The 14457-nt window shown below is 50.8% G+C and overlaps 1 protein-coding gene across 1 annotated transcript; it reads right to left on the reverse strand.

Annotated features, from left to right (window-relative positions):
* Positions 1-453: 453 nt before the first annotated feature.
* Positions 454-14056, reverse strand: LOC144724538 (insulin-like growth factor-binding protein 5). The gene is made up of 4 exons (XM_078603773.1): positions 13065-14056; positions 6345-6559; positions 2108-2227; positions 454-657 (listed from the first exon to the last, which is right to left on the reverse strand). The coding sequence occupies exons 1-4, from the start codon at positions 13549-13551 to the stop codon at positions 532-534; spliced, it is 948 nt and encodes a 315-aa protein (XP_078459899.1). The 5' UTR covers positions 13552-14056; the 3' UTR covers positions 454-531.
* Positions 14057-14457: the final 401 nt, after the last annotated feature.

Raw genomic sequence — 14457 nt, forward strand, 5'->3', positions numbered from 1 at the left:
AAACTTTAATTTTGATCACAGGATGTTGCTCAGATTCAAATCAAATATCACAGCAGCGCTGGCTCAGTGCACTGACACGGCCATTGTGAGCCTCAAACATCACTTCAATTCGTTTCGAATCGCGTCTCGTCAACCGAGCGTCCTGACCGATGGATTAACGAAATTGTCGCGCACCAAATGTAGAGCTGATCGACTCCAGCAAAAGAGAGAGAGAGAGAGGGGTGTGAAGGCAATGCTGCTGCAAGGAAATAAAAGAGTCAACAAAAGTCAAGCCAAAATGCACCTGCTGACACCAAAGTATCGTGCGGTCGAGGGCGCCGGTGTGAAGCTGAACCATTCTTTTCATTCGAGGCTCAATCGCCCAAAACCGGCCCCTCAGTCTCTACTGCTCTCTACAGTTGAACAACTGTCCTTGCGTGTGCCCCCTCCCGCCCCCCCCCCCCCCCCCGAAGACTTTCACAACAACCACCACCACCACTGCCACCACCGCCGTTGTCATCGTCACCTCCTCCTCATCCTCACTCCTTCTCTTCAGTCCCTCTCGACGACGCCCAGGCATTTCTGGCTGCCGCCCACGTGCTCCGAGCCCGGGATGTGGGCACCGTAGCGGTCGACGCACCAGCAGAGGCCTCGCTTGCGGCCCTTTGACGGGTTGCACTGCACGCGGGCACCGAGCAGACAGACGGTGGGGGGTGGGGTGGGTGGTGAGATCGTGAGGAATTAAAGCAACCGTGCCCGCTCACTCATTCTCCCCTTTGATTGCTCGTTTGTTCATTGATTTGGAATGTTTTTGTTCGACGAAGACGAATCGGTCGGTTGAATCGAGGATTTTTGTTGTTGTTGTGCACTGCACGCGGCGTGCTCTTGGGCAGCTTTTTTCTGGCAACAAAACTGAAACTTTTTTTTACGAGGAATCATGTCTGCATTAACCACAATACTTGTGGTCAGAATGCAAACAAAAAACACACTGATAATTTTCTTATGTTTTGGTACTGGCAAAGGAGATCCCATGATGTAGATGCTTACCCCGAGCTCTCATTACTCTGATAGTGCATTGTCTTTGGGCTGTACGCCTTTTGGGGTCCTCTGGTCTAGCACCGTTACAGACGAGGCTTGAAAAGAAAGCTGTCTCTGGTGTGGACCAATCCGTTTCAAGGACAATGCATATATTATCAGACTACGTTTTTTGTTTGCATTCTGACCACAAGTATTGTGGTTAATGCAGACATGATTCCTTGTAAAAGAAAAGGTTTCAGTTTTGTTGCCAGAAAAAAGGGGAAAAACCCTATTCTTATATTTTGGTACTGGCAAAGGAGGTGAAATCACGTAGAGCTTTTTGTTCTTCAACTTGTAAAGCCCCGCACAGTATCCGCTCGCTCCTGAACAGCGAGACGACTCAGAGGCGCGAGAAACTATGTCGAGGTGAGAACTGGCGCCAACGTTTGCCGTAGCGCCGCGCTCCTTGATACATTCAGGCGCTATCAGCCACTGGCGGCTGATATGAAGGTGTTTAGTTTCATGTCCTTCCACCGCACCTCCGATTGGCTCGGTTGGCTACGTACGTTTCGAAAGACCTTCAACATACACACATACATGATGAATCAGTGTTTATGGGTAAATAAGACCCAGGCGCTTAAACAAATGCCGCTCGATAATATTGGTCTGGAAAGCCAATAAGCCGATGGGCTAAATATATTTATATTGATATGTAGAATTCTATTTATATGTGCATAGCTGGGAATAGCTGAGGGTGGGTGATGATGCTAATTGTGTCGCTGAACCTGCTGCTAATGATGATGTTGCTGCTGCTAAAGATGGCCATGCAGCTACTACTTCTGATAATGATAAGTCAATGATTAAGGCGATGCTGATGATGGTGATGATGATAAGTCGATGACCAAGGTGATGCTGCTCAAGGTGATGATGCCGCTGCTGCCGATGCTGCTCTGCTGCTGCCGACCGTGTCTAAACATTCAACACGGAACCAACCCTCCATCAAAAACTCAGCGAGGCCTTCTTTGGTGTCGACTTTTAAACAACAGTTCAACGCAAGAGGCAACACGTGAGCCCCCCTGCTCCCAGGGGAAGGGTCTCCTCGTCAAGTTACCTGCTTTCTTTTGTAAAAGCCCTTGCGGTCGCAGTTCGGGATGTAGATGCCTTTGGGGTTGAGCAAAGTCGTTTCTTTAAACAGCTTGATGACGCCTTCCATCCTTCTTTTGCACGGGCCCTGCAAGAGCGTGTTCACGTGGCAAAGTGACCGCGCGGCCGTTAGCGTCTTGCGAGCATCGCCGTTTCTCAGCGCGCGGCGGTTTGCGACGTGACCTCTAACGAGCAAAGCGTTCAGAAGAAGAAGATAAAGTGATCAGACGGTACATGCCGAGGGTACTCTGATTACACACCGAATGCAAAGTCTCAGTACAGGATGGCCGTACCTGCCATTGGTAATGCCAAGTACACTAATAGAGGCCGCTCTCTCAACTGTTGAGAGAGCGGTTGACTCACATTTTAAAATAAACGTCCCGCTTGATGTGTTTTAAAACGTGTATATATATATACACACACACATATGCACATCTATATTCGGCATGGAAGAGGAGGCCAAACCATCCTCTTTAGTGGAGGCCCTTTTCGCCAGCAGCGGCGTGAGCAAGATATTGCAGGACCTGTACCTTTGCCTATGTATGTACATTTTTTCAAAAGTATACAGATTAATAAAGTACGTTACTCTGCAAATCAATAAGCCTATGTTATTTTGGTGGAGCGGTGGCGCGGTGGTTAGCGCACTACGTGATGAACCTGACGAAATTAGGTTCATCCCGTCTTCCTAATGTATGGATCCATTACAGGAGATTAAAGATGCAACTTTAGATTTGCTATCCACTCGATTGTCTGTTCAGACGCAGAGTGGATGTCTCGTCCGTTCCTCCTTCAAAGGCGTTAAGGCAGCAGCTGTTTATCACTCTGTGAGTAGTGATAACCAAATTGGTCCTGCCCCAACCGCCATCACCTCCCCCCCTTCACCAACAGACACCAAACCAGCGTGGTGAAGTATGGTCAACCAACCCCCCCATGACTAACACCGCGTGGGGAGGCTTCCGTCGAGTGGTGACTTGATGAAGGGCCGTAAATGATCCTTTTGACCTTGCAATTGTCTTTCAATGTACACACTGTCCCCTTTTGCAACATTAACTGAAGATGGCGCTGGTCAGCTACAACTGTTTAAAGTTATTTTAAATGCCGAATCATTTTTTGGTGTTCGGTTTTGCAAGAGTCATGCGGGTTTGGTGGATCGCAGAGAGACCATCAGATGCTGGGAGACTCCTGTTCCGACGGGCAACTGTCACATGAAGTGAGTGCTATCTCCTCTAATGTGTAGGTTTTCTCTGGGCATTTCAAGATTTGTTTTCACCCACCACTTGTGATACACATAATGTGTGCATCTGGTGTTGGCCAACACTCCCGATAATTTAGGTGGCTGCACACTGAAGTATTGTGGCTGCTTGGAAAAATTCGCCTGTTTGGTAGACGAACATGTGCCTGCAAGATGCAGTACAGCAAGCGGGTTGTTGATCTATCTCTATTGGTCACTTGCAGGTGTAGGTTTTATGTGAGTACTCCAGTTTTATTTTCCCCACGTGCAAAAGAAAAATGCCCATTCAGGAATTGGTAAAAAAAAAAATATCCAAAACAGGGAAATGTCGCTTTCAATTCTCACAGCCTGTAAATCTGAACGAGCGAAATCCACAACGGTCGGTCACTGAATGATGGCAAATGGTAAATGTGCAGCCCTACCATGTATGGCTTATGCCACTGCTTGAGAGAGGGCATCTGCTGGAATGATTCTTAGATAGCCCCTTCCAGACGGTACTTAGCCTACTCTTCCATGCTCGCCAAACGTCATGGAAGAGGTGTGAGTACCCACGCTTTACCCCACCACACGCAGCCTGCCGATGGATTCACTGAGTCATTTTAAGAAACTTGCCACATTGCTTCAACTGCCGAGTCCGGAGATCGTCGAATCTGCCCGACGACCTCTGGATTGAAAGCCCTGTGCGTGCTAACAATTACACCGTGCCTGCATCCCTGTACTTGTGACGCCTCATCCCAAATCCAGAATTTGATGAGCATTCACTTTAATGATTAAGATTGTTGAAAGTATCTTCCAGCTGAAATGAGCGTGGGATGATACAACTCTCCAGGGTGGTCCAGATGTCTCGGCACACCCAAGTGAATGAATCCCTAACATGTTTTTCCATTTGCACATCCTTTTCTGTTTTAAATAAACCTTACTTAAAAAAATATTAAGTTTTAGAGAATCAAATGGGGGTCACAAAACATCACGACCACCCTGTACATTGGTGATGCCAAGCCAGTGATGTAAATGCCACATTCCTATGGTTGGGGGCCAGTCCATTTGCAAACAGCTAAGTACTATTCATACATCACAGGTCAATACAATGTGCACTGCATGATCAAATGTATACTACTAAACCCATCATACCTCACAGGTCAATATAATAATAAAATATATACTATGATGGGTTTTGAGCCACCACCCATCACGACTGGGATTGGAACTCGCAACATTCCAACTGTCAGTCGGACGCTCCAAGCACAGCGCCAGCCGGCCAAATTGATAACGATGACTCGGCAAAAAAAATAAATCATTTTTCTCGTAATCTTCATCAATGCCGCGTGGAACACGCACGGGGTAGGTGCCCTCACTGCCGCCGTCGGTCAGACTGGAGAGAGACCAACAAGGGTAGGAACCGTACCCCAGCGCATCGCAGCAACTCCCCATAGCCCCCTGGGTGTATTTTTATGCATGCATCCCATTACACTTAGCGCGTGCGCATTTCTTCTCCTGACCTTTGCGGTGCTGGGGTTTTGCATCGCCTGTGCGTGACACTCGTGCCGTCTTTGTTTGGTTGCAAATTGAAATCTCGCTTGGGCCACACCGCCGGCGACCAATCATCCCTCCCGGTGGCCGTTAAAGCGAGTACCGATTTTGCGGGAAGTCGGCGGTGCTCGTGAGAGTCACGGAATGTCTGGGCCATGCCATTGGAATGTTGAAGTTTCGACACTTGGTTCGAGTTGCTGACAAAGTAGCGCCACCCCGTGCGATCCGGGAGAATGTTAATTTGACTGTGTCATCCGTGTTGAAAGGTCAACAGTGGTTGTCCTATGGATACACTTGCCTCGCCATGGCAATGTGGACTTTCCACTATTCAGCTCAGGGCTGTAATCAGCAAATGAGCATCCTCTTATCGCTCTTGAGTAGGAACTCACTGGGGCGCGGATCACAAAGCGCTGACCGAACGACGGGCGACTTAAACACTGCAAGTTGTAATCAGGTGGTGGGAGGAACGAGGAGGGGAATGAGTTCCGGAGTAGAGCAGCACAGGGAATGAAGGGGGAGGCAAAGGGCTTTTTGCTGGAGGTCGACAGGGAAACACAATTTAAAAGGGAGTGAGGAGCACAAGTCGGGTCAAGAGCCTGAAACGATTGAGCTGACATTGCAGTTTGACCGTGATACCCGGAATTGTAAAGTTGCGTGCGTGAACACTATAGTAGTTACTTGATAGATGTCACCACATCCAGTTAAGGCTTCATATCCCCAGCGCTAACAACACGAGTATCACTCAGTGAGTGATCAACAGGGGCTATCGTAACTATAAACTATTAAACTTTATTTTTTATTTGACCAGGTAAGGCCCACTGGGCTATATAGTTCTTTTTCAGAAGCGACCTGGCCACAAATGATAGCTCAACGAAGTGGCTTATCAGGTGGACATTTACAGCAGCCAACTACTCGTATCGGGACACCGATCCACGTCACGTGAGAGTGGCGTCATCACGACCCCAATGTGACGACGAGGCGACGCGCAATGCACGAGCGCGGACACGCTCGTCCTTGTGGATTTTCGTTGCACGCACAACCTTCCACACCTTACTCTTAGGTTTTTTTGGTAAAGTCACGTAGGTAAAAATACATAAATAATGAAAATAAATAATAAATAATAAAATCCATAGAAATAAAATAAAAAATCACGACGTTTCGGAGGCAACACAAGTCTCCGTCATCAGGTGGGACCGTCACAGCTAGATTTACTGTATCAAGTGATTTATTTTTATTTTATTTCTATTATTATTTATATTATTTTTATGCATTTTCATTTTTATTATTTATTTGTATAATAATTCACTATTATTTATTTATTTTTCCCTACGTGACTCTACCGAAAAAACCTAAGAGTATGAATCCTTGCAGTCACGAAAGCTTCAAATCTAGAATATTCCACACCTTCCCACCCGAAACCCCCCCGAATCCCCGCCACGCTCACGTATTCGGTGTCCTGCTTCGCCTCGGCCGAGTGCACGTTCATGGCCGTGTTCTCCGCCAGCACGCGGTAGCGCTCCTTCTTCGAGCGGTGGTGACTGTGCGCCGGGCGCTGGCGGCTGGGCCCTGGCTGGACGACGGGGGAATCCGCGGGTTCGCCGGCGGGGGCCTCCTCCGCTTGCCCGGCGGGGGAGGGATCGTCCCTCGTGTCGCCAGCGTCTGCGGGGAGGGGGTGAGAGCGTCGGCAATGAGGGCAGGGCACCGAGAGGCAACGGCTTTCCCCGGCGCAAGCTGAACGTTTGTACGATAGATGCGGTTCGACACGCTCTCGCGAACAATGCTGTCCATGGTAAAGGTTTTTTCTTTTCTTTGGGTTATATCGCGTAAATATAAACGTGTCGTTAAGTCGTCACCACCCGACAGGTTTCTCACGAGGACAAAACGTGCCAATTAGTTATTACTTCAGCACACCGGTGCGTTGGAGAGTAAACTCACAACAACTATGAACTTTTTGTTTATATTACCAGGTCAGGCCCATTGAGCTATATGTGTGTATGTTGAACTTCTTTCATGCCGTACGTAGCCAACCACGCTCATCGGAGGTGCGGAGAAAGGGCAACAAACTCAACACAAAAATCTGCTCTAAAGAAATGAGTTTTCAATCTCGCTCTTAAAGTGCGTTGCTCCAGTGGATTTCTAACATCGGAGAGAAGAGCGTTCCAGACGGCCGCAGAAGCCCATCTGAAAGCGCGCGATGCAGTGGCCGACCGTCTTTGTTCGATGGCGAGACACAAGCCGCTGCGAAGGTGACCCGAGTTCGCGTGATGGCAATGCAGCTCTTTTGCAGAGGCGAGCTGGCCACACACGATAGCCCAATGCAGTGGCTCATCATGTGCAAATGTATAGCAGTCAAACACACTAAACGCATGATTCTAAATCTGGAGGGAAAAACCAGAGAAGAAAAATCCACGCGACCACGGGGATAACATGTAAACTCCAAATATACAGCAGGCATCGGAATCGAGATCGAAGCCATGACCTCCTGCATACCGGGCGAGGAAGTTGACATTCCGTCACAGTGTAATTGGAGTTGGCCAAAAGCATTCCACTGTGGGACCATCCTGAAAAAGAGTCTTCGGAATCAGTGTTGGCTTTCCTGGGTAATGAAGTAATTATGATTGTCGTTACTATCACAGAGCTCTGTTGTTGTTCCTATTATTCATGTTTTGGGGGTGAGTTCAACGTTGAGCAATCTCTCTGCTCAAAATGAGTGTGCAGAGGGGAGGCACGGTGGGGTGGGGGGGCAATTATGTCTTCGTGCCCCCCACAACTCTATGGCCGTGCGAGTCTCTGTGTAGGGTAGCCACTGATGGTTTCGAACAAAGTGGTGCCCATTTTGACTGCCATGCAGAGACGGTGGGCGACGGTGAGGCCCCCTGACCAGGCTTCCTCGGGGCCACCGCACTCACGACGCGAAGCGATCCACATAGCAGACGGGAATAGTGCGGATGATTCAGCCCTAGCCACGGTGCCAACCACTCCAGTTCCCCATAGCAGCGCATTAATGCGACACGCCGGAGTCTCACTCACATGCCAAGCAAAGCAAATAAAAACACAGAGCGGATGAACAAAAAAAGAAACGGCTCGGAATCATCGTCGCAGTCGATCACTTTTCTCACAAAGGCACTCCCCTACTCCGCCTGAGCAGAGGGCGCAGCAGAGTGTCGCATTCGCTTCATAGCAAGGATGCTTTCACGTCGCTGGGACCGTGCAAAGGTTACCGGGGGCTCGCTGTTGTAACACAACGGCTGTGTCATCAATTGCGCATTCTGTTACGCGCAAAGAGCAGCCGAGCAGCGTGAACCCGCGCGCACCGAGAGCGCCGGCAAGCTGTGCGTAAGCGGAACCTTTTTTTTCTTCCAAAAGGGGCTTGTTGTGATTGCCCTTAACACCCCGGCGGGTTTAAACTGAAGCCCGCCGAATGGGGTTCGGTGTTTACTCCTTGGCCGGGTTTTGCCACCTGCCCGCGGTGTGTGTGTGTGTGTCTGTGTGTGTGTGTGTCTGTGTGTGTGTGTGTGTCTGTGTGTGTGTCTGTGTGTGTGTGTGTCTGTGTGTGTGTCTGTGTGTGTGTGTGTGTCTGTGTGTGTGTGTGTCTGTGTGTGTGTGTGTGTCTGTGTGTGTGTGTGTCTGTGTGTGTGTGTGTCTGTGTGTGTGTGTCTGTGTGTGTGTGTGTCTGTGTGTGTGTGTCTGTGTGTGTGTGTGTGCGTCTGTAAGGGGAGCGTCAGTTGTAGCGGTTAGCGCTACGCTGCGCTACGAACCTGGCGACCCGGGTTCGATTCCCGCTCACGGCCAACACCGGTGACGAAAATCTGAACCGGTCCTGGGCCTCCCCCTAGGTCGACTCAGCCTCAAATGAGTACCTGGTGCGGTGTGCAAACATCGTCGCTGGGGAGACAAAGGCGGCCGGGCGTGGTGTTGGCCACCCACCCACTCGTGTGCCGTGCCGGCCTTCATAGGTGCTCGCTAACAGCACTTGCCACCCTACAGTCTGTTAAAGGCTACACGGGGGATCTTTGCCTTTGTGCGTGTGAGCGAGAGCCGCGCGTCCTGATGCGTGTCGCGAAGGTCGTCTTCACGCGTCTCCTTCTGGGGTCAATTCCCTGCGACCAAGCCACCCCGGGATGCGCCCGGTCTCGCCGCGCCTCGCAAGCTAAGCGGGATTCGAGCCTGGTGCGCGCTTAGATGGGTGACGAGCGCGCACAGCAACACCGGTTTTCATGGTTTGTTTGGTGCCAGTGCATGGCGGTGCAGTGAGCTGCATTGCTCTTCCACACGTCCCCCCGCCATCGACGAGCGCGCACTGACCAGCGTGGTGAAGTATGGTAAAACGTGCTCACGATCCCTGTCCCAGGGGTGGACTGCCAAAGAGGCTGTACGGGTGTCAGGTTTATTGCTGGATATCGGCACGATCCAGCCAGGTGGCGCTGTGGTAAGGGGCTCTCAGCGTACATTTTTTTAGGAGCGTGCCAGGTTTCAGAGGGGATGATGATGATGACTCGTCCCCATCGTTCTTCTTGGGGTCAAGAAAAAAATTGCTCTAACTTTGTGACGAGCCCCACTGGAGTCATCCTATAGAGAAGCAGGTCGGCGCCGTGGGAATGTGTTGTATTCTACAGGGCTGGCTTTGTGCCAGCACCGATGACGTGTGCCGTCCCATGCTCGTATTGAGGAAGGAGACACTTTGACGTGTTTTAATTGGCGGGCGGCCAATTCCGTGGAGGAAAAGTAATCTCAAAAGTAAATCGAGTAGTTATCTATTGATGGGGGGGGCGGGGGAAATCTTATTCGGCTTGACTTTTGTATCGACGAATTTGCCAGTGGGGCTCTCAAGTGCGTTCGCTTTAATGTCGCAGTTCATGATGCCATGCGCTCCCTTGACTTGATACACTTCCAAAAAATAAAAAAGTCTATCCCTGCTCAAACGAACTTTCGCCGATCCTCATCTCCCCTGCCAGCCCTGAGTTATCGGTGGCAATTTCACATTTGTGGCAGGGCCCAGTCGATCCAAGCTGACATCTTACAAAAAAGAAAAACGATAATTGCTTTATTGAGTCGACAGTGAACCTGGATTGGCGCATCTACCTTCTTCAATGCAACCCAAAACATCATGGGCCCTTGCAGATAACTACACTGGGAGCCTGTGTCCTGAGGCGTCCAGATATGAGTGTGAACCTTGGGTTAATAAAGTGAACTTTGTGGCCCTGCAGTGTCTTGCCGAAGCCACTTCTGGCAGAAGGGCCCTCTGTGAGAGAAAGTTCTAGATTGGCGTTCTTCTTTGCAAGGCCCGCGGGCCACTGGCGATTCCTGGCGCCCTTCAGTGCGGCCCTTGACGTGCGGGCCCCTGACAATACACACCACGTGGTGAGCTGCTGTCCAATCCCAATGGTTGCAAATGTGTGGCGGCCCTCACACTGATGATGTCTTATCGGCAAAAGTGCCCCCTCCGCCGCCACCCTCTGAAAATGTGTGAAGAGCACTGCTCTAGAGGCCTCCTCGCGGAAGTATTGTGGCCTGATTCTTCACTCTGGCCATACGTCTTTGGAGGAAGTGGGAGTACACACACCACGCGCCGCCTGCCGATTGACTCATCTTGTGGTGATGCCCATTTACTGTGCACCGTTGGGTGGACAGAGGCGGGGATTTCTGAAAATTTCCCAATCGTTTCAAGTGTCGCGAACGGGGAGATGTAGTCGTACCGGCGAACCTGGTGATTGCAAACGCAGTGTCGGTGTGTGCCGCTGCTAACCGTTACAACATGGCAGTTTCGGTAACAGGGGATAGGTAAGCGAAACGTACATTAAGGCACTCCATCGCAGCAACCTTAGCGACACCCTTCGCCGATCTATCAACACACGATTAGCACGGTTGGCTCCGCACGGTGCGAGAGAAGTTCAACATACATACACATGGCAAGTGACGTCACGAGAGCGCCACGATGACGTACGTCATCGTGACGTACGTCATCGTGGCTGCAACGTCTTTCGTCGCATTAACACGCGCCTGCCTCTGCGTGGGGACACTTAGGGCGTATCGCAACAGGTGTGCATCTACTAGACAACAGCAGCTGTTTGTCTCTTGGGTTGTGTCTTCCTCTGAGCCAGCCCTGACAACGAAGCAATCACCGTCACAGACGGCGACAACATCGAGCGGCATCGACATTCATTAACAAGCACGTCACGTTCATATACCCACCGCGGCACTGATGAACTGGCACGATTCGAGATCACTGATTGCATTGAAACAAAAATCAACGTTCTCTTGTTTGTACGGCGTTATCTGCACCGTCCGCATTAGTACTCTACTGCCCGGCTCATGTTGTACTGCCTGACTCGAATGTTCCGTCTTGGCTGGCACTGTCTGGTTTGTGCTGTTAAATGCGTGCTGTGCCTCGTCTGCACTGGTCTCGTCTGCGCTGCCTCTTTTGTTCTGTCTGTCTCGTGCTGTTTCACTTGAAAACCCCAAAAAAACTATTTTTAAATCCTTTATATTAAGTTCGCATGCTTGCTTGCTTGCGTGCGTGCTTGCTTGCTTACGACCGTGCACATCTTTCGGTCGTTTTTTAACCCACTTCCCGTGATCCAATCGAGCTGACATTTTCCACACAGACTCGTTGTGCGAGACAATTAATGTTCGTGAAAAAAAATTCAAAAAATTTTACACTGTTTAGGGAAAACAAATTAAATATTTAATTACCAATTGCTTAATACTGGCAGACAATAATCTGACCCATAGGTAGCAGCCATCTCAAGCCAGAGGACGAGAAGACTCTAGCCGCCACGCATATAAAGGATTTATAGTGAAAAACTTTGTTTTTACGGGTTATACTTGTAAACTTTTCAGGTAAGGCCCACTGAGCTCTCTCTATATATATACTGCATAGCTCGTTTTCAGAAGCGATCTGGCCACAAATGATAGCTCAAAGAAAGTGGGTTATTAATGTGGAAGTGTATAGCAGCCATAGCTTTTGGTTCTTTCGGTAAAGTCACGTAGCTAGAAATAAAACAAAACAAATCCCGACGTTTTGATCGCAACACACGCCTGATGACGACCGCCTGTGGCTGATGACGACCGCTTGTGTTGCGATCGAAACGTCGTGATTTGTTTGATCTTATTTCTAACTACGTGACTTCACCGAAAAAACCAAAGAGTATGGATTCCTGCAGTCACGAAAGCTTCAAACGTAGCAGCCAAATACTCTGAACGACACGCGCTTCCACTGTGTCGTCCAGTCTCGCCTGGATCGTCTCTCTCTCGTGTTGTCGTATCTAATCTCGACAGCGAGGCCTCGTCTGTACTGTCAGTGCTCGCTGTCTCTGCTATGCGAATATTCCACAAATAAACAAACAAACACACACAGAGAGCGTGTGCGCAAATCGTGAATCATTCACTCAAATACCCACACGCTTTTCCCTGCAAGCGTTAACGCGCGCCGAATTACAGCACTCGCATCACATGATATGGTATCGTAAGTTAAACACATCACAACACACAGCTCATCAGCGAGTCGACCACCACCACACTGCCCGGCTTCCACTCCACACAGCTGATCAGCGATCCCACCACCACCACCACACTGCCCGGCTCCGACTACACACGGCTCATCAGCGAGTAGACCACCACCACATTGCCCGGCTTTCACAACCCACAGCTCATCAGCGATCCCACCACCACCACACTGGCCTGGCTTCCATCTTCCACGTAAACAAAAGGGCAGCTGTTAACCTGTTCGGCACGAACCACAGCAAATGCGGACACCTCATGGTTCGGGCGACTCACTCAAAGCCGTGGAACATGTCACTTGGCACTGCCCCAAATCCACACGAGAAGGCGCTGGTGAGTGAGCGGGCGAGCGAGTGGCTCGGTGGGCGAATGAGCGTGAGCGAGTGAGTTAGTGGGTGAGTTGAGTTTTTTTATTTATAATATCGATTGAAAACTCATTTCTTTAGAACTGCTTTTGTCTTCAGTTTGTTGTCCTTCCCCAGCACCTCCGATTAGCATCGTTCAACACACACACGCACACACAAAGGCATGCGTACATCCACAGAGACCGAATCTCGAATATATGACCGTACCAAATCACCAACCCCCATCGGAATTCAATCGGATTTCACTCTTTCCCCGCACGTTACGGAACCCACCAACCCCACCGCCCTCCTCCACCCACCTGCGTTCGACTGCAGCGGCGAGTGCTGCAGCTGCTGCTGCTGCTGATGGTGGTGGTGGTGGTGATGATGGGGATGCTGGCGCGATCTGCACACCCCGGAGCCCTCGAGCAGCGCTTGGAGGGGCCTCTCCTCCCCGGGTCGCGGCGAGCAATGCAGCCCCGAGCCGCAGCGCTCCGTGTACACGCCGCACGCCTGCCCGTCCAGCAGCGCGCAGGTCCGGCAGCAGCCGCAGCCCGGCTCACGCACGAGTTCGCAGCCCCGCGGCGGGTCGCACTGAGCGAGAGCTTTCTCGTCGCACGGCTCGCAGTGAACCAGCCCCGAGCCACCACCGCCACCACCACCACCGCCACCACCGCCGGCGGCCGAGGTGGCAGCAGCGGCGGCGGCGGTAGCAGCCCAGGGGCCGCCCGCTCGGTTAGGGGCCATGGCGCACAAGACTAGCAGTGCCATGCGAGTCCAGGTGATTGGGACTCCCATGGGCAGCATTGTTTAGCTACTACGCACAACGCCGCCTGCTGCTGCTGCTGCCGCTGCCCCTGCTGCTGCTCTTGCCGCTTCTCTTTCTATTAAATAGCGTCGCTTTAATACGCGTGGGGTTTTCGGTTTTTGTTTGTTAAGTGACAGTTACTGATGAGGCTATTTTGCACTTGGTCGGTTTATTTAGGTCAGATTATTCTCAATTTTGATTTGGGTTTGTTGAGCTCTGCGTTGGTATTAAAGCGCACAAGTTGGACGGTACGGTTGTCATATGATGTAATTCTACTGTTTAACATTTATATACGGAGAGTTGCGGTTGACTGATTTGCTCTGCTAACTGTTCTACAAACTCTGCATCGACTACTGGGGGGCTATTGTAAAGCAATGCTACTACTACTGCTACCGCTGCTGCTGTTGTTAGTCTTAATGATAACGCGATCAGCAATGCTCGGAGTGGCCTCTCCGACAGAGGCACGGGAACGTTGAGGGCGACACAACTGAGAGGCAAGTCTGCAAGAACTGCTCCTTATAGACTCTATCTCCTCCCACTTACCCCCCCTCCCCCACACTGCTTCCCTCCCTCCCACCACCACAACCCCCATCACCACCACCACAACCAACCTCCTCCTCCTCCGCCTCCTCTTTCTTTCTCCCTCCCTCACACATCACCTCAACAGCCCACAAAGCCTCAACCCACCCCAGTTGCCTGTTTAACAGTGAAACCCCATGCAGACCCCCCCTCTCTCTCTCTCTCACACACACACAGGCGAGTGTGGGTTTTGTCATCGCCGAATGAATAAGACGCGCCTTGCCCTGGATCAGAACCCACGGCCCGAGCCTTTATGCTCACTTGTCCTTGCTCGGTACTCCCGCACGCTGATTCTTACACACCCCGCACCCCGCTCGCCATCGCCA

Source organism: Lampetra planeri, chromosome 21, assembly GCF_965212315.1.
Source record: "Lampetra planeri chromosome 21, kcLamPlan1.2.h2, whole genome shotgun sequence".
Taxonomy (NCBI): domain Eukaryota; kingdom Metazoa; phylum Chordata; class Hyperoartia; order Petromyzontiformes; family Petromyzontidae; genus Lampetra; species Lampetra planeri.

What these genes read in the sequence shown, in the direction of transcription:
- LOC144724538 (XM_078603773.1), bottom strand. Translation starts at nt 13,551, where the DNA reads ATGCTGCCCATGGGAGTCCCAATCACCTGGACTCGCATGGCACTGCTA. An exon ending in GCCGCTGCAGTCGAACGCAG is followed by an intron (nt 6,560 to 13,064) that starts GTGGGTGGAGGA and finishes CCCTCCCCGCAG; the next exon opens with ACGCTGGCGACACGAGGGAC. An exon ending in CGAAGCAGGACACCGAATAC is followed by an intron (nt 2,228 to 6,344) that starts GTGAGCGTGGCG and finishes ACGCTCTTGCAG; the next exon opens with GGCCCGTGCAAAAGAAGGAT.